Below are 26089 nucleotides of genomic sequence, written 5' to 3' on the forward strand. Positions count from 1 at the left end.
ATATGAATGTTAAATTTTCATCATTACATTATGGAAAATAATTAACTTTATCACAATATGCTAATATTTTGAGAAGGACCTGTATAACACAAATGTTTATTGTGTATGTGCGTGTTTGTGTGCCTGTGTACCTCCAGTGTGGTCAGTACTATCTTCTCCACAGAATTGAAGTAAGCCTCCCAGAGGAGCTGCGTCTGCTGTCTCAGGGACAGGATCCTGTCCTGGTGGATGGAGCGTACTGTGGAAGGGATCTGGGCCAGAAACAGGACAGAATACATCACCTACCCAGTGTGGTGATTTTCACATGCAGGTACTCAAATATGGACTTTCTACCAAAAATGAACTCAAGAAAAGAATATTTCATGATGTGTAAAATGACAGAAATGCAGTCTGAATTAAAAAGGAAGAACATTAACAACTGCTGTTTAGATTTACAAGCAGTGATGTCAAAATATTAGAGATGCACCAATAACTGGCCGATTTATCAGCTTGATTGGCCTCGACCGAGGATTTTCTTTTTTTTTTTTTTATTTCAGGTTACCATATCAATGCTACCAGGTGGCGCTAACAACAACATGCTTCAGGGTGGAAGATGTTACTAAAGGAAGAAGACTCAAACTCAAATTTACAGTTTGAGTCAAGTTTCGAAAAATGAAGGCAGATGAAGCACAAAGGGTGTAAGAAGAACCGTGCCACGGTTAACAATGCTATCTATGCTAATTGCAAATATAAGATGCTAAAGACAGCTTAAAGAGCAAACTTCAATCATCTTCATCTAAGTAAAACTCTGTTTTAGGGTGAGCGCCTTCAAATGGTGTGACGTCGCCTCTGCTCCTAATGCAAATAATGACCTCTCATCACAGGGAGGCTAGAAAAAAATATTTTAGTTACCAAAGAGAAATTATACTTGGCTAAAACTGGAACGTGCAGGTCAAAGATGTACAAAAACTTGATCTCGGACAATGTTTCTACCTGCAGAAGTAGTCTTTCATCCCCAATCACAGCTGCTGTGTTCCAGTCAATGATTTCTGAGAAGGGAAGCTCCCAGCCGTTGCTGAGCATCACTGGCACACAAGCTGCCTGAAAGAACATCATTTTCTGATATAAAACTCATAATCTCCCATGATGCATTCATGTAGAGCAATAAACATGGCTTCAGCATCTAATGTGCATTTGCTATCTAGTGTTACGATGGCAAGTCTTACATTTCTGATGTTCAACAGGAAATTTCAGGCATCATCATTATTATTTATTTTTTAAGATATTTCTTCGGCACTAGTGGCCTTTATTTTTTATTTTTTTTTACAGTAGGCAGACAGGAAAGAGGGGTAGAGAGAGGGGGAGATATTCGGCAAATGTCGCCGGGTCCGGGACTCAAACCCGGGACGGCCGCTTCGAGGACTGTAGCCTCCGTATATGGTCGCGCGCTTAACCCTTACACCATCAGCCCCACGCCCGCATCATCATTATTTTATCAGTAAGATAACATATACGCTAAAACATATCGGAACATTAAGCTCCTGTTTCTAATAGTTTAAAATCATTGCAGTATGTTGTGTGTCTGTGTTTGTATCCATGATCTTACAAACTGATTCAGTCAGTGTGTGTGTGTGTGTGTGTGTGGATGGGATAGTAATGGCATCCTCTTGCCAGCAGTGACAGGCTTTATAATCTGTTAAGCAGGATATCATTCACTGATTGGTCACTGAACGTACACACGTTAGTGCCGGCACAAACAAGCGTTAGATTGCCTCTGCTTTCTCTAATCTGCAGGCTGTCATTAGCAAAGGTAGCAATCTGCTCAAAGGCTGCCAAGCTTTACCTGCTTATCTGCTCTCACAGAGCAATCCACTCGAGAATCCTGCTCTCCAATCCTCTCCTCCGCCATAATAGCTCACACACACAACAGTAGAAGAGTCATTAAAACATTTGAGCTGGGAACCTTTTGGATGCATGCATATACAAAAGAACATTTCTTTGATTTAATCCTTCTGGATTGCACAACCTGATCCGCAGTGTGCTGCACATCATGCCTGAACTGACAATGACTGCTACTTCCTGTCTGTTAGTTTCAAAACCTCAATGTAGGCACTGTGGGAATACATTAAATCTCCACAGAGCATGCTTGACTTTAACTTATGCATGACTTTACAGGATTGTGAATTCATAGACCCATAGGTATAGACCATAGCCCAGAGTTGTACAACACAGCAAATGTCTTCCTGTCAGCTCATTTGCAGCTTTCTCTTCCTGTGTGGAGCTGGTTATCCAGGTCCAGCATCTCACCTTGTCTCGTTTCCAACTCTCTAGCAATGTCATTATTAGCCTGTTCCTTTCAGCACAGAGACACTGTCAGCCTTCTTCTGAGGTCAAAGGTCATAGTTTATTCTAAGATCACTGACTACAGTAATTTCTGCAAATATGAATAATGATGATTTTGGAGACTCCTGATTCTTTGACATATAACCTGATGTATATGTATCTTGTACATATTGTAAATACTATACTGCTTCATATGTACAGATATTCTGACAACTTGCTCAGGTTATGTGAAGGAAGAAAGCATATACATAATCAATAAATACAACCTAAATAAGGCCCTCTGCATTCTGCATTGGAAGCATTGAACAGCATTTGATACTGAACAGATTTTTCTCAAATGTCTAGTCCAACAAATGTTCACCAGCAGAACCATTTGATATCAGATTTGAGCTGAATTTACAGTCAAGGGCGGGCTCAATAAAATGGTAAAATCAAGTTAGAACTTTTTCAAATAGACTGAATAATTTGTATTCTTATCTTATTATTATAGGTACACTGTAACAGAAAGTGTAGTCTCATTATGCCCATAGTAAATCTTTATTCAAATTCTGATCATGTTGTAGCCGGTAATCTGAGAAAACCATAATGACAACCACCTGCTATCTTGAACAATTCATCATGTTTAACCATGTCTCCTTTCTGGACCGAGCCATAAACTGCTGCCATCTACCTCTTTGTTTCCATCCCACAGAGAGTACTACTGAATCCGTGCATCTTCTCCATTCAACTGTATTCCTCTCCTAGATGAAGCCACTGGTAGAGCTAATGCTGCCATTAATTCTGTGTACCCGTCCTCTCATAACCCAGCCTGTTGCAGCAGATGGAGAAATAATAGGCCCGGTTCTGCTGGAGGTTTCTTCCTGTTAAAAAGGAAATGCTTCCTCTACTCTACTGTGACATGCTTGCTAAAGAGGGAGTGCTTCAAGTCCGTGTCTTAATAAACATAGCTGAGCTTCCTTAATTATGTTTCATCAGTTAGTATTAATTGTGACTGTATGTGACTATTGTACATCGCTGGGTTGGATAGTATTGGAATAAGTTACATTGATTTTAGGCCTGCAGCTCCTTTATTTATGGAGTATTCTGTCGATTACTCTGATGATTAAGCGAGTGATCTGATGAAAAACCTGCCACATTCTGCAGAATTTACATTTAACTACTAAAGACTATTTTAAAATAGAAACAAATGAAAAAGAAAATGCAAGTAAACCAATTATTCATATTTAACATTTTATCACTTAAAAAGCAATAGCATAGTACGTCTTTGGTGTAAACATGAACACTGGTAGCCAAGGAAACATCTGCAGCTAAAGCAAAGTTCTACCATTAACAAGTCAGAAGCTCTGACCTTTCTGTTGACTTAACATAAAGTAGCATAAAGCATCACTTGCATTTTGAATTCTAGATTTTTTTTAACATGAAAAAGAACATTGACATCCAGGTAAAATAAAAATAAAAAGTTACACTCTTCATAAAAGTGCTCTTTACCTCCTGCTCAGGAGTTGCAGCATGGAGGACGTGCTATTATTGAATGCTAACTCAGTTAACTCACACTATGCTGTGTTGTGTTAAATGTATCCCACACTTTTGACATTTCGGTTGTTTTCTCTGTTCTTCTTTTTGCTGCTCGCCGTCTCCCTCCATAGGAGATAACCACACCTAGCATCCGTTCCGCGTATCAGCAGCGTAGGCTAACGATAGCGGACGTGAGAGCATTGTGCAACACAAATGACCACCCGGCCGGAACGCCGTGCGCTGAATAGTTAAACGGACGCCTTGGGGCAGATAATTTGCCTCGCGATATTTAGTAATCGGCGTATCGAATAATTCAAGGAATTATTTCATACAGCTAAATATAAGATGGACCTGTTTACCTTGTAAAGTGCCCTAACATGTTTACCTTGACAGACATTTGTTGTGAACTGGCGTTATTTAAAGAAACTAAATAGAATTCGTTTATTTTTTATTACGAGGCCTTGCTCCTTTGAACATTTAAATTATCACTAGTTTTAATCACTGGAACCGTTCTTGACTGCTCTGTAGTTTTCTCTTAAAGACTGATAATAGTTTCAACTTTATACAGAAATATGGTTTATTTCTTCAGTCTCTGAATATGGTTTGAGAGGAATTAAGTGCCTAATGAAGCGACATTTTTCTAAGTACTTTAGCAGCTTGCTTTCTATTTCTACTTGACGGCAGCCCTGTACTTCTCTCACGGTGAAAATGCAGAGAATGGCAACAAAGATTGAACTCATTCAAGTGAAACTACTTATGTGTATTTCCTCGTTAGCTTTCACTGGGCTCGTGGAGTAAAATCAAGAGAGCTTTTCAATCTCCAAGATGATATGATTCACACCAGCCTCATTTTGGGGTCACAATGACAAAGCTGCCAGGATGAAAGAATATATTTTTTTATCTCGAAGGATATTACAGTGGAAAATAAACATAATTTAAAGAAGTTTTAATTCTGAAAGGTCAACCTGACAGACATACTTTAAACACAAAAATGTTACATAAACTAAATATTCTGATTATCTTGACCCCATCATACGGGGGTCAGATAATGCATCGCATAGATGCGTGTAAATCTTAATTGCACCATTATATTAAACATGTCTGCTCATTGTTCCATGGGCCTCTTTATAAAAACATTTGCATGTTTTAAGCATTTTTGCACCGTCTAAGTATTTCTCTCAAGACCTGGCATCAGTTCTAATAACCAGAATAGACGTTCAAGCAGACAGCTGCAGGTGGAAAGAAGACTTCTAGGGTCACAGGAGAAACCAGTGTAATATTATTCAATACTATCCAGGGTTACAGTGATGCTTTCATATTTGGAGGAATGCAAACACTGCTGTGCTATAGAGCGATGTAATATTGATGGTCTGGGAATACTCCCTTATAAAAAATGCATAAAAATATCAGCAGAGTTTCCACTTTCATTTTATATTTTTATTGTTATGTTCTCTGGAGCATATTTTGTTTTTTCACAAGTTTAGGACACTTCTTAATAAAAGAGAGAGGGGGATTTGAGTAGGTGGGCAAACAACCAGAAGCAAAAGAAGAAACCAACGTGAGAGACATAATGACAGGGCGAGCATCGAGGACACAGAGTCAGAGGCAGCTAAAGCAAAAAGCTGGAAGCATAAAAACAAACAGACAAACAGTGTGAGATGCAGCCTGCGGGGTAAACCCGGGGCTTTTCTATTCCCTTTAAACCACACTGGTTTGTGGCTATTTTCTCTGAACGGACTGTTTTCTAAACCACCCTAAATTGTCTTGTATGAACTACATTAATCTGCAGCAAAACCTAGTTTTTATCTTTGAACTGCGTCTTAGAAGGGAATGATTTGTTTCAACAATATAAACAAACTGGTGATTTAATGGGAAATATATGATGTGGTGAGCAGGAAAAGATATGTTACCAGTATCAAAGCAGCGCTGCTCCTCCCCCACTGCACACTGCTGGTGAGCAGGCTAAAAGAAGGCTATGACATTTTTGGCTTACAAAATAGACAAATTTAAATTTTAAGAAATATTTCCAGTCACAAATCACACCAAATGCCACAGTGTGGGCACCAAACATAAATTTATTTAAGATAATACTGCCTCAATCTATTGTGTTGCAAGCTGGCAACAAGCTGATGGCCTAAATAATTAACCAACTAATATTTGTATTTTGTATTAGTGTTGATCTATGAGGAATACATTTGCAAAAAGGTATAAATGTCCTACAACTACATTAATATAACTAAGAAAAAGGTACATGGCAAACATGCCTCATGGTAAACTGCAAAGATGTGTTTGAGAATCACTGACCTGCAACGCCTCTAAAAAACGAAAGGAGCCCAGCCTTCGACCCCGAGGAACCAGGCAGAATGTGGAGTTGTACAGCATCTCTCTGTAGTCATACCTACAACAATAATAAGAGAAAAACAACAGCACATGTAAGCAGGCACACGAGACAAAAAGGTAATAAAGACACAGCAAGCCAAAGTACCAGAACGTTACCGGGTCTAAGGTAGTAGCAGAAAAAGCCACCTTTGACTGACCATGAACTCCTCAAAAGCATCCTTACTTTTAGGAAAAACCCAATCTAAAAGATGTTGATTGTTCTCTTCTTTAAGCAAATTTGCCCTCTAACCTGCACACCTAAAACCTGCATGCTTTTCCTTCTCCAATTCAACCCTCAGTCAACACCGGCTCAGATTAAGGAAGCGGGAATTCTTTCACCAATGATATGTATGCAGGAGAGAGAAAAAGGTGTCCTTTTTCTGTTGTGCCTTGTTAGTATTTTGGCTGGGTTTCATAAAGCAGGACAAAAAAATTTGAAAGTGTAATTATTCGAGAAGCACACATCCATTTATGTGCAGCGAAGTGAAGCTGCAGCCACCTTTGCAAGACATAAAGAATGCTCATGTAAAAAAAGTGAACAAATTGTTACCTATACACTGCATGCTCCTTGAGCTACATTCCTGATATGGGTTTATGCTAACTTATTATAACTGATGTCAGACTGCAGGCCCTTAGGCACCATTAAAATGTCAAGCTGTGTGTTCCTGGCTGTTCTACCAGACCACCTTCAGAGTATCAGCGCTATTGCCTGGTGTTATCTGGCCATTTCTGGGTTAAAGAATATGGATTCTACAAACTGTGTTTTTAAATTCAGATACAGTTCCTAGATAGTTTAAAATGACTAAGCAGCTACCTGAAGGATTATTCTAAAAATAAGTAAAAAGTTAGCACGTTTTTATAAATTCATTGCAACTCTCCTAAAAGAAAAAAAAAAAAAGATGATGAATCGAAACTTGGGATCATATGAGCTGGTTGAGTTCTCTACAGGGTTTTATTTACTCTGTTTTTGGAGCAGCCTGGGTGACCCAGATCCGGTTACTGTTACAGAAGGCCTCCAATCCACCACAACATGAGTTCTACATCAAGGTGTCTCATGTTTTCTCAGTTACACAGCAGTAGATGCACAATAAAAGGTTTGTAGAGCTGTAATTGAGCCATCAATTGATTTCACACTAGTGAAGAATTTATGGGTTATGGGTTTCTCCACTGGTGCTGAGCTCTATGAGGTCCCACTTTAGTAACTCGTTTACTTCTCTCATACTGCATCTGCTGGGACACAAAATAGGCTCGCCAATAGTTCTGTAGCAAAAGACTTCATACAAATCTAACTGATTCATCTAAACCACGTTAATGTCTGAATAAAGTACTTCCAAGAGAAACTTTCTTCTTAGTTGTTTGGCAGACAGCCCTCTAAGTGACATGGCTACATGTTTATTTGCACATGAAGTGGTAACTGAGATGTGATCACCAGGTGTGAATGGCTGTGCTTCGTGAGGTCTACTTCCATCTGTATTACACAGGATGGACGTTGTTAACGGGTCTAAACTGCCCCTTTTCCACTGGTTTGATTTGGTCCTACATGACTCCACTCAGCTCACTTTGCGAGCCTTTCCATTACAGGTTTTACCAGTACCTACTTTTCTGTTCAGCAGGTATGACGGGCTGAGTTGGGACCACACGTGACGTGTTCAGACTGCTGTTCACTGATTGGCCGTGGGACCAGGTGAAACGAGAAGGTTTTCACTGATGTAGTGCAGTAAAAAGTTAATAAAACTCGAGAGCGACCACAATAATATTGAGGACCATAATGGTCGGAGTGCGTCATACCAGAATATAATTGTACTATTTACAAATCATAAACCATGCCTGAAGAAAAGAAAAAGACACATCAGATCCCTAGTTACACGCAGGCAGGGGGCGCTGTATTGATTACCATCCTAAACCAGCTGATCACACATAAAACCAGCTGTTCAGACACCCAAACATTTCCCCCAAACCACACAAAACAATACCACCATGAAACAGTGTGTTTGGTTTGGAAATATATTTCCGGTCCTTAAGCGAACCAGCGTCTGCAAGAGGAGGGAGCAGGCAGAGAGCAGCTGCCCGTTATCAGACTGTCAACGTCGGATCAAATAGACGAGCCCGCTGAACTCACGGAGCACAATGTCCAATATCCAATCCAACCTAAAATCATCGTGGTCAGAAGTCCTCGGTTTTGCGCTTTAAAGTCCTTGTCCTGGTTATTACCATGGCTGAGACAGAAACTTCATAAAGTCCAAAATTGTAACTTCTTCAGGCAAACCTTGGAGCTTCACCTGTCCAGCCAGCAGCGTCTCTCCTCTCTGCTCCTCCTGCCACACCCCCTCACATCAGAACCCCTGAGCCTTATTTTACAAGTTCTGGCTAGGTTGTGGTCCAGATAATTATCCCAGTTGATCATTTTATACATGAAAAAACATATATAAGGCATTCTTGCATATACAATACAGACATTATTAGTATTTAGTTTTTGTTTTTTTTTTAGATTACATTTACATATGTAATAGTAACGTTAATAGCAACACAGCACTACACTGACGGCTGGAGGCGGGGCTTCAGCCGCCATAGTTTCAGCCGTCAGCAGGTCAATGGCAACGCAACAGTTACCATACGGAGTAGAGGGAAACCGAGTGGAGTGTAGCTGCACTGGCGAAAATAAGCCAGTAGAAAAGGGGCATAAGAGGCCAAAAATCCAATCGCCAACTATTGTTTGAGACAGTACTACTGAATTTCTGCCAAAGAGAACCATTTGGCAAACAGGTTTAACTACGCAGTAGGAAGAAAATCTGCAAACTCTCAAGATTACAGTCCCGACCTTCAAAAGAGAAGAATCAACGGGACGTCTTTTGTTGAAATAGACAAAGACAGAAATGGTTAGAACAGGTTTCTTTTTATGTGTACTGCCCTCGGTGTGGTCCAGCATATGTGAGCAAAAAAAGGTTTATCAATTTAACTGGAAACTTTAAACCACTGCAAACCCCAGAAGCAGCATGAGGCATGAACTGAACACAGATACATGGATATAACTGATGCACCGCTGCCCGCAGGATTTAAAAGGCAAAAATATAACAACAAACATGCAGGAGAAACTAAAAGGGCAACACAGCTTAGCAGATACAACCTCAGTATGTTGGCAGAGCTCTCATTTACCACATAGGCACAGCTCACAGAAAACAAACCAAAAGAAAGGAATTTCCTTATCTGTCTGATACAGACAAGAATGTTTATGTCTCCCATTTCCTGCTTTCAGTTTAATACATATTTGATTTATTTTGTTCATGAAAACTTTCTGTGGAACTGCTTAACTTCTAACTTCCTTTGCTAAAGACAGATGGAGTTGAAATTTAAAATTTTATTAAAAAAGGGAACTTCAGCACAGCTTCCTTTTATTCTCTGATTTAAGATCCAAGTCTGGATGAATATGCACCAGTCTAGCTGATATCTTTAGCTTGGCTCTAATGTTTTGTCATGTCACAAAAGCATTTAGACCACCATGTAAGGTCACATTTTTAGCAATGTCCTCAGATGCCTAATTTATATTTGATGTTGCGAAAGTTGTGGTATTTATGTTGTGTGTTGGTCTTGCTTATTCCAGACTTACCACCAAGGAGACAAATCTGAGCTGCTATCCAAAGCTCCTAAACAGTGCTCTACTAAGACTTCTGTCTATGCTTCCTCCTTCAGAAGAAACACTAATGATTTGCAGGACTTGACGTTTTTTAAGATGCTGTGGAAGGAGTGGACAAATTCTCATCATGCAAAAGGCATTGTAGCAGATTTTGGCCACTGTTTGGTAGATGTGGTAGACTAAAATCTATTCATAGCTGACAGTTATGGTTATGCCATGTTATTATCATTACCAATGTCATTCTCTATTCTGCACAATCTCATTAGTTCAACTATAAATGAGGGCTAAATTCTACAGTGTAGAATTTTTGTTTCATGTGAACTGAATTACAAAAATAAAACTAAGTCAACTAATACCAGGAATAAGAAAAATGCTTTCAAGGATCCTGAAATTAAGAAAAAACACTTCCTTTTAAAGCAATAACCCTGTTTTCTTAAAATTAATTAAAAAAAAGTCTGAACCCCTGATCCCAAAATCACTTGGAAAACAAAATATGGACTCAAAGTAAAAACATGGTTGTTGATGTGATTCTTAGCTCATTTAGACTATCAAAAACATTATGTGCAGGGCCGACTGAGCTTAAAGAAACTGACAAGGATGCACTCATAAATTATGTAGGCTGTTAGATAAACGCTTCCCTGATCTATGCAGTCATTCTGAAACAGTCTTGCTTCATCATTTTTACTTCATCAGGAAAAGGCGATTATTAGGCACTAACCAACTAATAACTAATGTTCCTGTCAGGGTCCCAGAGAAAAAACAAAAATATTTAGACGCATATCTGGGGCCATACTTTTGGTTAAACTCAAATGAATAGTCTTTCAAACTGGGAAAGAACCAGATGTTCCTCCTGCTGCATCATTCCATACCTCCCTTCTCTTCCAGATGGCAGCCTGTAGGGTAAGAGCTCTGATACAGTATGCTGCTGAATATCAGTGGGGATATAAAGGATGGATGTTCAAAACCCATCTTCCACTGGAACCAGATCCAATACTCTCTGCTCTATTTTTCACTCGCTCTCACTCTCGCTGCTGTTTTTATGAAGACATGTCACAGTAAAAAAATAAATAAAACAAAAACAGAAGACAGTGATGTTTTCATATGCCATGCATCTCAGTCGTGTCAGATGTTAGCAATTAACACTGCATCATCTGAGCCAAATCCTGCCTTGTCCCATATTTTCAGCACTGCAGCATCCAGATGGTCGCTAGTGAGCACAGCAGTTTTATAGTACCAAGCTAATCAGACAGTAATCACAAACTAACTATAATGGGTTTATGTATATCTTTTTGCAACTTTCAATAAATCCGTTTCGCTACAATCATTATTACAGGTCTAACAATACTGATGCTAATAGTACCAAGTCATTTCAAATAATGTACATTGATTTATAAAATTGGAAAAAAACTCCTTAAATAGACTACTATGTTATGTATTACAAATGCATATAATAATCTGTAAAGACATGGATTATTATTGATTATTTCAAGTGTTGAGAGGTATAAGTCACTGTGAAACAACATAGCCGCTGTTGGTCAGTGGCTCAGTAAGAGAGGTTTCATGTGGCGAACATTCAAACCCACTGAGGTTTAAACCCTGACCAACAGTCAGAGTGACCACAATTTTGACTCTCCTTGAACATCCAGCAGCTACTGGCTGGGAAACTGAGGTGTGTTTATATGACTGCTTGCTATGTGCAGAACGGAACAATAAAATGAGGAAAAAGAAAAGAAAAAAGCAAACAGTGTTCTGGGCGTTTGACGGAAAATCAAAGCAAGGAACGTTGGGCTTTCATGCTGCTCTCACACACTGTCCTGACTGGCTGTAAATAAATAAAAAAATTAAATGTTAAGTGCTATACAGGTACCAGTAAATATATATTTAATCAAAGTTTTGTGTTAACAAAAAGCCAAATTTCACATCAATGTGGGAATTACTAACAGAAGATGCATATTTCTCATGTGTGAGAAGCTAACACTTTCAGAGTAGTGGGGACATTAAGATGAAGAAGAAAACGAGCAGAAAATGTGGGATGAGCAACACAGTTGTCTCAATATTCTGCAATTGTATCACTTTTTTCCCCAATAGCATGCAGCACTGACGCATAGGTAACCTAAACTCTAATTAAAAAGTAAAAAGTAACTACGTTTCCATTGAGAGACACTTGAAAGTCAATTTTCCACAACTACAAAAGAACAGATGTGAAAATTCAGCTACTGCCGGGTTTTAATTACAGCAATGTAGCTTGGATCAATAATTAAACAGTACAATGCTGCTGCATGCCTCAGATTTGTCATCCTCTGTCCGTGAAATAAAATAAAGAAATGCTACTGGCAGAAAATTGGAAAATCCTCACTTTTAATGCACTGAAACTTACATATAAGCCTAGTCATTCATCAACAGAAGCCAATGGCTATGCTTTTAGTTCAGGAGGAAAGAAAAGCATCAAGATTGAAAAAGAGAGAAGAACACCACAAAATGAGTCAGGTCAAGAAAAAATAAAACATCAAGCAGTCTCCTAGCAACAAGGATGGATAGTGTGAAACAGCAGATGCGTGGTTCACTTTGTCTAGTGGTGGAGAGTCAGAAGAATGGTGGTGATTTTCTATAACCTATGCAAAGGACCATGACCACACACACACACACACACACACACACACACACACACGTCAGAGAAGAAGGAATCAACAGAGGAGGCACTCCCACTTCTGAGGTGGATGAAATGCAGCCTTGGAGTTAAAAGTTTATTACCATAATTTCTGACTTTCAAACACAAATACACTGAAGCTAAAAACAGACCAGAACGACTCATTGCACGAGTGCACCAATTATCACTAGTACTGCACCAACAAATCGGCTGATTTGAATAGGACAACTTTCGGTTTGATGATCTCAAATCAGAGACCCACCGGTCTAAACGCAAATATCTGAACAGCTGACAAAAGCACTGTTTGGTGTGGAAGTTGTTATAGTCTCAAAGTTTCAAACAACACTCTTCAGTGTGGATGCTGCAAGGAAGAAAAATCTTTTCCAGTACGATATTCGAATCAAAGGAAGTAGTTGGATTTTCTAAACCATACCGAGATATGTCAGCAGTTTATTCAGGCTGCAGGAGAGAGAGACTTTCAGCAGATAATGTGAAGGCTGAACAGAGTACAGAAAAGTTCCTCTGCTTTATCTAAACGAGCTTTCAACCTCTATCATGGAATATGCTTGATTTGGAAATGTGTGCAGCCTTTTAGAAATCTCAAGAGTTAAGCCGAGATTCTACATTCACTTCAGAACACACATGGAGACTGCCTTATTCTGATGCTAGCCCTGCTAATCGCTAATATAAGAAGCTAAAACTCTTGGTTTTAAAACAGGCATCTCATCATGGTCAGATGCATCAAATGCCTAAATTACCTCCTCAGTCTGCAGTCAGCTCATTAGCTGGACTTCATAGAATCTATCTTTTTGAATTTTGTGTCTTGAAGCACAAGTGCATCGTAAACATGCTGGACAGCAGCCCTCAAAGACTGGAATCTAAAATCTGGTCTACAGCGTTCTTGCATGGCAGCATGATGTTGTTTCTGCCTCTAATATAAATATTTAATGACTGCTCACAGCAGAAACACCATAAATGTTTTCAATGCTGCTCCTATATATTTTTATATTCTAGCTGTTAAAGAGAAATCGGACTTGGCACAACAAAGCATAAAAAATAAATCCCGAGCTTGGGTGGGCAGAGAGTCGTTTTAGCCACAACAATGTTAAAACATGTCTCCCAGCTTATACTCTTTGACCTAACATAACAACAATGATATGAGTTTCAGAGATGCTAAATTAAGGACTGTGGCTAAAATGCGTTGGAGATCTGGATATGCTCCTCAGAGCTATTTGTACATGTCAGGCAAATACTGATTTTTTTAATCCATTTGATAACCACCCAAGCCGAGTGGCTTATGAATGTAACTGGGAACAATTCAATTCAGTTTTATTTATATAGCGCCAATTCACAACACATGTTGTCTCAAGGCACTTCACAAAAGTCAGGTACATACATTCCAATTAATCCTAACCATTGAACAGTACAGTCAGATTCAGTTATTTATTCAAATTGGATAAAAAGTTTTTCTATCTAAGGAAACCCAGCAGATTGCATCGAGTCAGAGACTTGCAGCATTCCCTCCTCCCGGATGAGCATGTAGAGACAGTGGACAGTCACTGGCGTTGACTTTGCAGCAATCCCTCATACTGAGCATGCATGTAGCGACAGTGGAGTGGAAAAACTCCCTTTTAACAGGAAGAAACCTCCAGCAGAACCAGGCTCAGTGTGAGCGGCCATCTGCCACGACCAACTGGGGGTTAGAGAGAACAGAGCAGAGACACAAAGAGAACAAAGAAGCACTGATCCAGGAGTACTTTCTATGGGAAGGAAAAGTAAATGTTAGTGGATGTAGCTCCTTTAGTCATTTCACCTAGAAAGAAAGAAAGAACAGATAAACTCTGAGTCAGTTTTCAAGGTTAGAGTCTGAAAGAGAGCACATAGAGTTAGTCACAGTAAAGCTCAGTCAATCACCATGTCTAGGAGAGAGAAAGGGTTAAACACTGAAAGACAGGGCCATCGGTAGAGGGTGAGCATTAAGTTGTTGCCAGCAGAAGCTCGGAAGATGCCCCTCTCCAGAAAGGTGTCACAGGCAGACACAGAGCCAGTCCAGTTGTAGCTTCTAGGAAGAGAAAAGAGAGAACAAGGTTAAAAGCTGAAATAACAGCAAATAGTGCAAAATTGGAGAGTAGTGTGAGAATGTAGCGAAGAGGGTGAAAGTGGTCATTATGTCCTCCAGCAGCCTAAGCCTATAGCAGCATAACTACACAGATAGTTTCAGTTCAGATTATTTAGTTAAACGGCGCTTATTTACAACAATGTCGTCTCAAGGCACCTCACAAAGGGTCCCACTGATGGTTATTGTTATACTAAAAACCACAAGGAACAAATGAGAATTATTTTCACAAACTATATTTGCAGCCACATTTGCACAGCTCTGATCCTGCAAATCCTTCAAGAATCCAGCTATTACCTAAAATGACTCCTCTCCTAAATCCTAAACAGGATAACTTCCCAAGCTGAACTGAGCTCCCGGTAGGAAAATCACCGGCAACTCCAAAACTATCTTTCTTTCTTTCCCTCTATTATTTCCGAGTGACTTCATGATTGATTTTATGCTTCCCCTTTACTGTCACAGTTACGCTACAATGATAGGCTGTTGCCAGGAGCACGAGCTTAAGCCAGAGGAATTTCAGCCTGAAAGTGAAAGTGAGCGTCATTAGATTAGGAAGGGAAGGAAGAGAAAACAGCAGCTGAGAAATGTACACTGAATCCAAGTTAGGAAAAGCCAGGGGCATCTCTGGTAAGAATGTCAGGACCAAGCACCCAGATAAAGCCTTATTTTGGTCCTAGCTTGCATTAGAGTAACTTAAATTATTCAAGAATGCCATGAATGTATCCGTTTGAGCCAGGCATCATATCCAACACACTGTGACAGACTAGGTCAGGTAAAAACTTTGGGGTGCATTTTTACATGTTCTCCAAATGAATGTTTTAATTCACAAATCACACAAGGTTATATTTGAGTGGTAGTCCAGGCAAGTAGAACAGTCCACATTCTGGTTTTGTCTGGTCTGTCTCAAAAACAGAAAGGGCATCAGGTATCTGCAGAAAGCAATTCCTGAAAAATGTGGACACATGCTACACGAGCCTTGGTTTTATGGAAGTTGCAGGATGCTGGATTCCACCCATAGGAGGCTCAGTTGTTCTCCGGATTCAAATTACACTGGGCTACTTGTTCTGGCAATCCAGCCAAAAGCTTAGTGAGCATACACTATTTAACAATAAGAATGACTGAGGCTGCTATGGTGCTTAAAATAGTCAGTAGCCTGAAGCTGGCATATTACGAATTAATGAATAAAACCACCCTAATAAGGTTCACTCTACTATTTTGTCTTAATAGTGTAGTTATTGAAGGCTGTTTCACCTGGAGCTATGAGATTTTTTACCCCTTTCGTATTTTCCAAATTACATTTTTTATTATTCGTATTGTATGGCAGCCAAGGTATAGGTAAAACATATTAAACTAAAAAAAACAAACAAAAATGAATCATATTGATGAACTAACTCAAGGTTCCTACTAATTATTTCATTTATTTCAAAACCAACTTGGACCAGCTCTATTTTAAAATCTCTACCGCTTGTACTTTGATACCTTTTTCTGTTTTCAAAGATGCAAACAGGGAGATTTAGTGCTTTGTTTGGTATTTTAACAGGACTCGTTTTAAGGACTACGGGTTCAGATTAGTCTGAATTTAAAGTAGTCTAACGTCTACAGTGTTGTGAAATAGCCCCTTTTTGATGTTTGAATATGTGCAATCGGTCAGTAAGTCAAAAACCAAAATATTGATATGTGAGGTACTCACACTTACCAAGAAAAGTAACTAAATATATAAACATGGTTGCTTGTCTCAACATGCCTCTCATTACTACAAGCAAAACCTAAAAAAAAAGAAGTTTATAGCTTCATTACTTCAATTGTTCCAATTGTCGCCTAAAGGGGAGGCATGATGTGTTTTACCCTGAGTCAAATCAGAAGAGTCGGGTAGAACCAAAATAGCTTTTTTCAAAAGACCTTTACTTATTACCTCAAGGTACCTTGGACCTACTCATCACCCCGTGGTTAATGAGTTCAAAGAGAACTTCATAAAAACATTTATCAGCACACAGACAGGGTCTACATCAGAACCACATTACATGACCTGAGGTTAATTCACTGGAATATTATAAAGTCTTTTAATTCTCTACTTTATTCTCTGCTTTCAAATTTCCATCCATTTTAAGCTCCCTCTAAAGAAGAATACAGAAAAATATTTGACCTGTACAAGGTCTGAAATGACAGTTAACAGCCCACAGAGTTATTGTGCGACCAGTCAGGCAGCTTTATGCTAATGTTAAAGTAAAAATAGCTGTAAATTTAACGTACAGGTTCAGGAATTTGGAAGGACAAATTTAGAAATCTCAAACAGGGCATCCATAAGTTCAACGAGTGTGATAAAAGCAACCGTTCACAGCAAGAAAAACCTACATAAAATAGTTATAAAATTAATCACTAAATAATGAATCAGCTCTGTCTGTAAATGATTAGCAGTGTGTGAATTTCAAAGGATGCCGTCAAACAATCAGTAACAGTTCAGATGCATTCTTACGTGATGAACCAGAGTCTGAATGTTATTGGATGTCTAACCAGCACAAACACAAAACATCTGAAGCATTCACTCTGGACTTTCTGAGATTTCTGAGATATTTACTACTAATGAGTGTGTGTTCATAAAACTGCTGCTCCTACTTTCATCTCTTGAACTGAAAATAGAAACCTCGTCATAGTTAAAAAGGTTCGGCTGCTTGTTTGAATTTTATTTTGTTTCTTGTGATTAAAATGCAGAGTATATCAGTAAACAACAACATCAAACCCAATTTTTCAAATAGCACATTTAAAAATAACTGCCGTTGGACAAAGTGCTGCACATAAACAACTAATTACAACAATAATTCAGACTTAAAAACATTTACAAACAGGACAAGACAAAATAAAACCGTAAGTCAACCCTCATGTTGTATTAAAAGCCAGTGAGTAGATATGTGTTTTTGGAAGAGACTAGAAAAGACCAAGAGTTGAAGCCTGTCTGATATGAAGCAGAAGCTGGTTCCACAGTTTAGGAGCTACAACTGAAAAGGCCCAATCACCATCAGTGGACCAGCTAACCAACACTGGAGAAAAACCCTGAATGAGCAGTGTTTTGAATATCTCAGAAGCTTAGGTGTAAAAAAAGCTGAAAGGCACAGCCCAGAGGTTATTTATGAGTGCAGATACGCATCTGTCTGATAGACATATGTCCAGTTCATGAGTGTCTCCGTTGCTTAGAAGGCACAGGGTGGAGATATAAGAGAGTACAACTGCAGATAATGAAAAACTGGGATTCAATGACACGGAGGGAGGCCACACAGAAACAGGTGTAGTAGATGAGACGGGAGATACGAGGAAGATGGGATGTAACGGAAAAAATTAACAGTGAAAAATTGTGTGAAATAAAGGGAACGAGAATATCAATCCCAGAAAATGGAATAGGAGATGATCAGAAGATATGGATTAATGTAGAACATATGGAAATCTCATCAGCAGACAAGTAACAAGAAAAATAAAATAAAGTGAAATGTTATATTTTTAACCATAGAAAACATGAACACAACTAAACATATCAGTGTGTAGACAACTTCTAATCAGTTTTTCATTGATCTAAAAATCTCATTTCAGTCAGCCTCCAGAGACGCTTTTCCTCTTTCAATAAAAACCAACTTTGACGAAAGAGATGGTCAGGGAGACGGACCTATCTTAGATCAGACGGAGTCAGCTATGAAGCCTGTAGGCTGCGTCTGATCCAATACACATCATTGTTGGGACAGGGATGAAGCTAATGCCTAGCGGCGAGGGGGTGTCTGGACTAAAGTTTTCTTTGTAACACTGGTATGTGACAGAGTGCATCAGCATAAATACGAGGTGATTTGTTCACGATTACAAATGTGTGGAAGTGTAGATTTCAGGTGCTGTTGAAATTAAATGGAAATGTTCCACTTGGGACCAGAAGCCTTTCATTTTTCCTGTCACATGTTCATGTTTTTTAACTGTTAATTTTCCTGCACCAACGAGTCTAATAAAAAAAAACAAAATAGGTAGAAGAAGAAGAGGGGGAGTATACAGGATTGTCTACTTGGGTTTGTATGCACATTCGGGCCAATATTTACAGACCATGACAAGCCCCGGCTTAGGGCTTCACAATAATATGAAAACATGCAATATAGGATAATACTTGTTAATGTTGCGATGGCGATATAACTTGTTACAACTGAATTTTAAATAGGTGTTGATGTCTTTTTAGTTTGGGTTCACAGCAAACAGACCCCAGAAAATTAGGTGGTCATCTGGCTACTGGAAGAAAAACTACATTTATAATTATCAATGACGAGATTTAACTGAATAACTTACTTCTGGACAGGATCTGCTGCTTTGGCATTGAATCACCTCAGCTGTAGTTGCTTCATTACATGACCTCCTTACTTACTGCAGTCCAGGCAGTTACTTCGTGATGTGTGTGCTGCATAATGATATTGCCTGAACAATAAATTTGGGATATATTGTACGGCCCTGCTGGACACTGAAGGTTTGGAAATAGGGCTGCAATTAATGATTATTTTGCTAATTGATTAATTTGGCGACTATTTTCTCCAGTGGACCCTTTTCATTGACGTCACTGGAGTCCCCGCCTCATTTCCAGTCCACCATCTTGGGTGGCTCCGTGTCGATTCACAGCTCTTCAAAACATTGCAACACTGTATAGTTTTTCACCCATGGATAAGTATCAAGAGTCGTTACAGCCTTCTGACAAGACCATGTACCTCAAGAAAATTGCGGCCATCAACAAGGGGGATCCATATGTACTACCTGTTGGTTTGTTTAGCACAAATCCAGACAATTGGCCGCACATATCACACAATGCAGGAAGGGTACGTTTTAAAACACTTCAAATTATGTGACAGTCCGTTAGGCCTCGTGTTATTTTGTTTAATTTAATTTTCCTTTGGGATTAATAAAGTATTTTTGAATTTAATTATAGGTTTCTTCTGTTTGAACTATGGTGAACAAATGTCCTTAACGTCCGATTTTAGTTTTAGACTAGCTGTCCTCGGGCTAAGCTGTCTCCGGAAATGTCCACGATTTCATCATTTTATGCATGAGAAAAAATATTGTGTGTGGACTGGTATTACTGTAGCTGAGGGGTTGAGTATATATATATATATATATATATATATATATATTTAAAAAAATAAAATCACTAATGTTTTGTCTTGGTAGACTACTTTCCAGAATATTATTCTGAGTAGTTTGTTCTTTCGGCAAATGGCATGTTTTAGGTTGTATATGTTGTATATACTCCAGTGACGATTATTTCAATAATCAATTGATCACGATTAATCCGATTAATTGTTTCAGCCCTGTTTGGAACTGTTGTCTTTTCAAGTATCTTAAGCCAAAAGCATTGTTAGTCTCTGTCTAGAACTTATTATTGACAGAGATAGAAGAGCAAAAGTTTTTTTTACTAACCATTTAAAAGGCGTTGACTGAAAGCTCACATTTAAAACATTTTATGAAGATTTGGAATAAATCTTAACATTCAACGTTGTCCTGTCTTGCTGATGACTAAGACTATGATGCTTCAAATGTTCCTGCAAGCCAGCAAACGTAATCAGAAGAGGAGCTTCATTTTGCTGCAGAAAGTGTAAATTAGTGTCTTGCCAAGTCTAGTTGCCAGAAATGAAGTGTAAACACAGTCTTGTAACTCTCAAAATGGAAAAGATTATTACTGCGCAGTTACGAGACCGCAGAGGATAGGAAAGCCCAACTGCTTCAGTGGCAGAAACAGATTACAGGGTGAAAGCTGCACAGAAAATGACAGATAAAGTGGAAAACGCTGCACTTTTCCCATACAATAAGCACAGATTGCAGGAACTAGCAGGAATCAGTGGCACTTAGATAATATGTTGGCAACGCTCTTCAAAATAGCAGATAAAGAGGGAGTGAAAGATATGTGTTGGGTGTGTTCTGCCAAGTTACAAAATCTCTTTAAAAAATATAAAAACTTTTTGGCACAGCTCAACATCTTTTATAGTTCTGCACTGTCTAGCAGCATCAGAAACTTAAACTATTTATTAATCAAAAGGCTGAAGAAATAACTGCATAAAAGCAAAGTCTTTTTTAATACAGGGAATATATGTCAGGATGAGTATCACTGGTTTTATTGCTAATATATTGATACAGGTATTGTTTATTTAGGTTTGTTTACATTTTCCATCACTGTTTCTATGGTGCTGTGAGGAAATCCTGAAGAAATTGGCAGTGACCTGAGTTTTCTTTGGCCATATGGAGTAGAGTCACCATGACCTGCCACTCAATGACCCTGATGAAGGCCGCTGGCCAAAACGCAAGAGTTGTTTTCTGGTATTTCAAGTGTTGCTGGAGTCCTCGCCTCACCAGATCTTTGTCCCTCTTCACTCATCCTGGGAGTCGGCAAAGTTGTACCAAAAACTTTGGATCTTTGCAAGTCAAGAGAAAGGTTGTCTGTTTGGAGACTTAAGGATCCTCACCTGTTCTTCAAATTAAGGAAATACTTTTGAAAGTATCGTTGGCAAGCTCAACTGCAGGCTGGCTACCCAGGCCAACAGCCAGTCGGCCTGGGTAGCTAGCTAATGAATTAGACTTTTAACTTTTACCTTATAAAGAGTTGAATGAGAAAAAGGAGGAGTAATAAGCAATAAAGAAATTAAGTGTTTTTATTGAAAACGTGTGTGTTTATTCCATATTTTGCTAAGGTCTTATGGTCGGTTCAGACCGACCACGATTTCAGCGAATTTTTCGCCATATTTGTGTGCTGTCACTCACCCAACATTTCGCCAGCAATTTGTGTGGCCAACAGCCAACAACGCTCCACTCCCTTCACCGTGTCATCAAATAGGAGGAGCTTCCATCTGCTGCTCGCCGGTTTCAACTCAACATGGCGGCCCTAGATTTTATGGAGCGAGTCATGATGCTTTATTCATGGAAAGCCGAACAACAACGCCTTCGTTGACAGAGACGGAACCAGTTTGGAGAGTACCACCACCTACTCCAGGAGCAGCGTCTGGATGACGGTTGCTTTTCAGCGGGGGTCTGGGGGCTGAGATTTTCTTCTGCAGGTCCATCATAATATGACGCCCTTCGAAGCGGACAGGATTTTAGAAAGCTTTACCGTCAGCAATCGCATAGGGTGAAAGGAAGCGGAAGCAGACTGGACTCATGCGCTACAGCCGACATAAAAATCACACAGAGAGGGAGGCCAGATGTCAGTCAAAGGCCTATGACAATTTTCAGCATAGCGAGCTGCTGAAAATGCTACACTACAAAATGCGCTGGCAAGAACCCTCAGTCTGAACACACTATTACAGTAAAATTTAATCCTCGTTTTTCTCAAAATATCTTTAGCTGAAAGAAAACGATTTGTAAATCATTGTCACAAGTGCAAGGAATATCTGACTGAATTTTAACCCTGTGAGTGTCAACTCGCACCTTTTTTCCTCACGTTCAACGTATATGTATGGATGTTAGATAATTAAATGGTTGGTGAAATCTACCTGGTTGCTAACTTGCTGTGGGGCTGTTTATTGTGCCAAAAGACATACTAAATAATGTAGTTTGATACCAAAAGTTTCCTCAAAAGAGCATGACATTAAAAAGGGCAGACATGGAGCTCTACATCCTTACATTTCTACAGAGAGGGTCATGAAAATAATCAAAGATTTTAAAGGTATCTAGAGATCTACTGAACACAATCTCCACTTTCCAATATAATTTAGGTTTCTTTATCTCATCCAATTCTCTATTTGAGAAACACAAATTATGTTGTACATAGCTGGGCCAACACAAACTCTCACTGTACCAGGTAAGCACAAGGTTCAAATATAGTACACAGCACAGCAGTACTCCTTGAATACCTTTATATTCTCTCAGACACACTGACCTGGAACCAGATTTGATCAATTAAAAATGAATATAGACACCACCGCTGTTCATGCAGCAGCCTGGAATCACAACCAATGTGTTTATGTTTGAATCATAGCCACCAACTCCATGAAGTATCTTCTGAGACTACAACCAACTTCAGCTCTCAGTAACATGCATTATCACAGTTCAGATAGTGTGCTTTTTTTTCCTTCTGACAGAGTCAAACATAATAGCAAGTTCAAATGACAATGGCATGTAAAAAACAAATAAAGCCGTCAGACCATGATATCTTCAGGGTTATTGTCATTTGTGCTAGAGATCACCTTCCTCACAGTGCTGGCCAAAGCCCTTATCTGTCAAAGTGGTGCAGAAGGAGGACAGCAAAATATATCAAATCTCTGTGTGAATGTTTGATGGCTTGTTTTCTTTGATGATTTAAAACCACTGCTTAGCCGAGAGAAATAACATAGTGGCTGCTTATTTTCCTGACTGCTTAATATAGTTTAAAAGGCATCACACAGTGTAACAAAGTAATAATGATCTGTTTTCAAAGTAATTTTAAAAATCAACAAAGTTAGTGACTACAAATTCTAAGGAGTAAAATATTGACTTTACCAGCAACAAATCTGGACTTGAAGACACTTCACACCCCTCTCCATGGCAACTGAAGGACTATAATCCAACAAAGTTTGACATTAAGGTTTAGAACTGTCCTCGATTCTGCATGCAGCACTCACAACTGTACATGGCCAGCTAAGCCCAACTTTAATGATTCACTGATGAGTCAGTGCCATTAAACTACATCTTTGACCTTAAAGGCGCCACTTGCAGCACTTCAGATGATGAAGGTGGAGAAACCTATAAAATCTTAATAAATCTATTATCATTTTGAGCTCTTCCTCAATGCTACTAAAGGTCTCCTTTTGGATGTTGTCCAATTAGTTTTTCCAGACACATCTGCCAAGTCATCATAAAGCTGAGTACTATCATATAAGAGGCAGTATGCAGTTTTAAAAACCTGCCTTCACCTAATTTAAACCCGACTGTTGTCTCAACAGATCCCCCTCTGTATCTGGCATGTACACCCCGTTGCTTTTCTCCCTGGATTTCAGGAGGAAAGCAGCGGCTGCACATGGCTGGCAGACACTAGTCTTTTACCTTCTTGTCATCAAATGTACAGAGATATATTTGAAGCAAGGCAGACACATTGCACTAGTCTCAACAGAGAGTTAAACTATTCTAGAAAGAATTAACTGAACACAAAGAAGTTTTTGAATGCAACTCTTAAACCTCAGACGCCCCTTGGATACTTAAAGTTGGCCATAGAAATGTAATGTTTGACATTTTTTTTGTGGAAGTTGTTTTTTATTGTTAACTTCAGTCCTCAGCATACTGAACTAATATTCATGGATTTTCTGAATTTTCAACCCCTAAATACCAGTTTTTGTGATAAATGTCTCTTTAAGAAAAAAAAATGTTTTTTCTCATCTCATATTGAAATTGTTTTATGGGGAGCATTATCACACTCTTGGAGTATCAGAAATTGCATATATGTATTCTCACACTTTTGTGCAAAGTAGTTAACATTTTGCTATTATTTTCCATTGCATACATTTAAATTGGTAGCTATGCAGTACATGAAAAATATTCTAACCAAGTGTAAAGCAATGAAACATGAGGTTTTGAAGGGATTTTGACACGTGACCAAAACAAAATTAAAAAGCACTAATCAAACTTACAGTAGTGTATTACAAAAAATGTTAAATGGAATCAATTTGAAAAGATTTAGAAGGGAGGCAGATAGCTCTATTTAGTTAGAAAATGTGAAACAAACTAAAAAAAAAAAACTTCAAATAAAGAGCTTAGCTTAAACTCACCCCAAATTACCCAGGTATGCAAAAATTGAATAAAACAAACACCCAACCCAGGAGGGTCACACTATGCCACAGGGTCTGTTATATTTGTCTTCAGGCAGACCCAGTTCGAATATTCTGTATTGGATTGAAGCAAGTTTTATATTTGGGCAAGGATAAGTCAGGACCCCGCCTCCCGCCCATAGACTACTGGAGATAGGCACTGGCTTCCCCGCGACCCACTATGGAAGAAGCAGTAGAAAACGACTGACTGACTAAATTAGGACAATGTAATTCCCAAAATGCTGTTTTAAATCCACCCAGGATGCAGCGCTTAATACTACACATGACTGCCTATGGAGGCATATTACTGACGTTGTTTCTAAGCTACTGCAGCTGTGATCCTTATATCATGAACTGACAGTGAAAATACTTTCTTATAGGGATGTAACAATATATTTTTTTGTCATGACTGTGTACTATCAAGGTTATCAATATTATCAGTTTTCAAAAACAAATGTGTAGAAAACATACAAAAAAAGTCCACCTACAAGCTGCAGTTACTGCAGTGGAGCTGTTAGCACTAATCGGTTTTTGTGTAACGTCATTAAGGGCGATGTTGGCTCAGGTGGTAGGAGTTCATCCTGTAACTGGTGGGTTGCCGGTTTAAACTCCCGCTCCATCTGTCTCAGTCATTTTGATGGCCGAACAAAAAACCTTCGTCGTCTCCCCTTTTATCCGGAAAGGTGTCGAGGGTTCAGTAGACTTAGTAGAGATGCCCAGACTTCCATCTCCCCAGACACCTCCTCTATGGGGAGCCCAAGGCGTTCCCAGGCAAGCCAAGAGATATATGCCACTGACCCCACAACAGCTGAAGCTATGGCGACTGAAGCCCCGCCTCCAGCCATAAGTGTAGAACGCTGTGCTGTTATTAACGTTACTGTGTTACATTGTCTCATTAATCTGCGTGAAATGATAAAATAAATAAAAAACAAAAACAAATAAACTACATACTAAAAACAATTGTCTTAAAAATTAATTCGCAAGAATGTCTTATTTATGTTTTTATGTCTAAAATGATCCACTGGCATAATTATCAGGACCACAACCTAGCCAGAACTTATAAAATAAGGCTCAGGGGTTCTGATGTTAGGGGCTGTGGCAGGAGGAGCAGAGAGGAGAGACGCTGCTGTCTGGATGGTGAAGGTCCAAGGTTTGCCTGAAGAAGTTACAATTTTGGGTTTTATGAAAATGTTTTTGTCTCAGCAATGGCAATAACGAGGACAAGGACTTAAAAGCGCAAAACCACGAACTTTTGACCTTTGAAGTAAGTTTTTGGTTGGCTATTGCATATTCGTGCTCCGCAGATTCAGCGGGCCCGTCCTCCTGTTTGGTCCGATGCAAGCAGTCTGATTACGGGCAGCTGCTCTCTGCCTGCTCCCTCCTCCTGCAGACGCTGGTTCACTAAATGTCCGAACCAAATATGTTTCATGATGGTTTTATGTGTGATCAGCTGGTTTAAGATGTCATTACATACAGTGCTCTGGCTGCATGTAATTCAGAAAGGTGATTTGTCCTTTTTCTTTTCTGACAGCCCTCAGGCATGGTTTATGACCCGTAAATGATGAATTACATGTATGACCAGTTGCTCTTGAGTTTTATTAACTTTTACCTGCACCGTCTCAACGAAAACCTTCTCATTTCTCCTCCTCCCACGGCCAATCAGTCTGGTCATCTCACATGTAGTCCCTACTCAGCCCCGGTCGTAC

At 39.2% G+C, this 26089-nt stretch overlaps 1 protein-coding gene across 1 annotated transcript in view; it reads right to left on the reverse strand.

Moving 5' to 3' along the window:
* Nucleotides 1-26089, reverse strand: part of LOC124865747 (exostosin-1a-like) — a 54893-nt gene that overhangs the window by 12642 nt on the left and 16162 nt on the right. Inside the window, exons 2-4 of the mRNA XM_047361118.1 lie at nucleotides 6142-6235; nucleotides 973-1080; nucleotides 132-251 (exon numbers count right to left, since the gene is read on the reverse strand). Of these exons, the coding sequence (XP_047217074.1) occupies nucleotides 132-251; nucleotides 973-1080; nucleotides 6142-6235 (322 nt within the window). The remainder of the gene's footprint in view (nucleotides 1-131; nucleotides 252-972; nucleotides 1081-6141; nucleotides 6236-26089) is intronic.

The sequence above is a fragment of the Girardinichthys multiradiatus genome, chromosome 3, assembly GCF_021462225.1.
Source record: "Girardinichthys multiradiatus isolate DD_20200921_A chromosome 3, DD_fGirMul_XY1, whole genome shotgun sequence".
Taxonomy (NCBI): Eukaryota; Metazoa; Chordata; class Actinopteri; order Cyprinodontiformes; family Goodeidae; genus Girardinichthys; species Girardinichthys multiradiatus.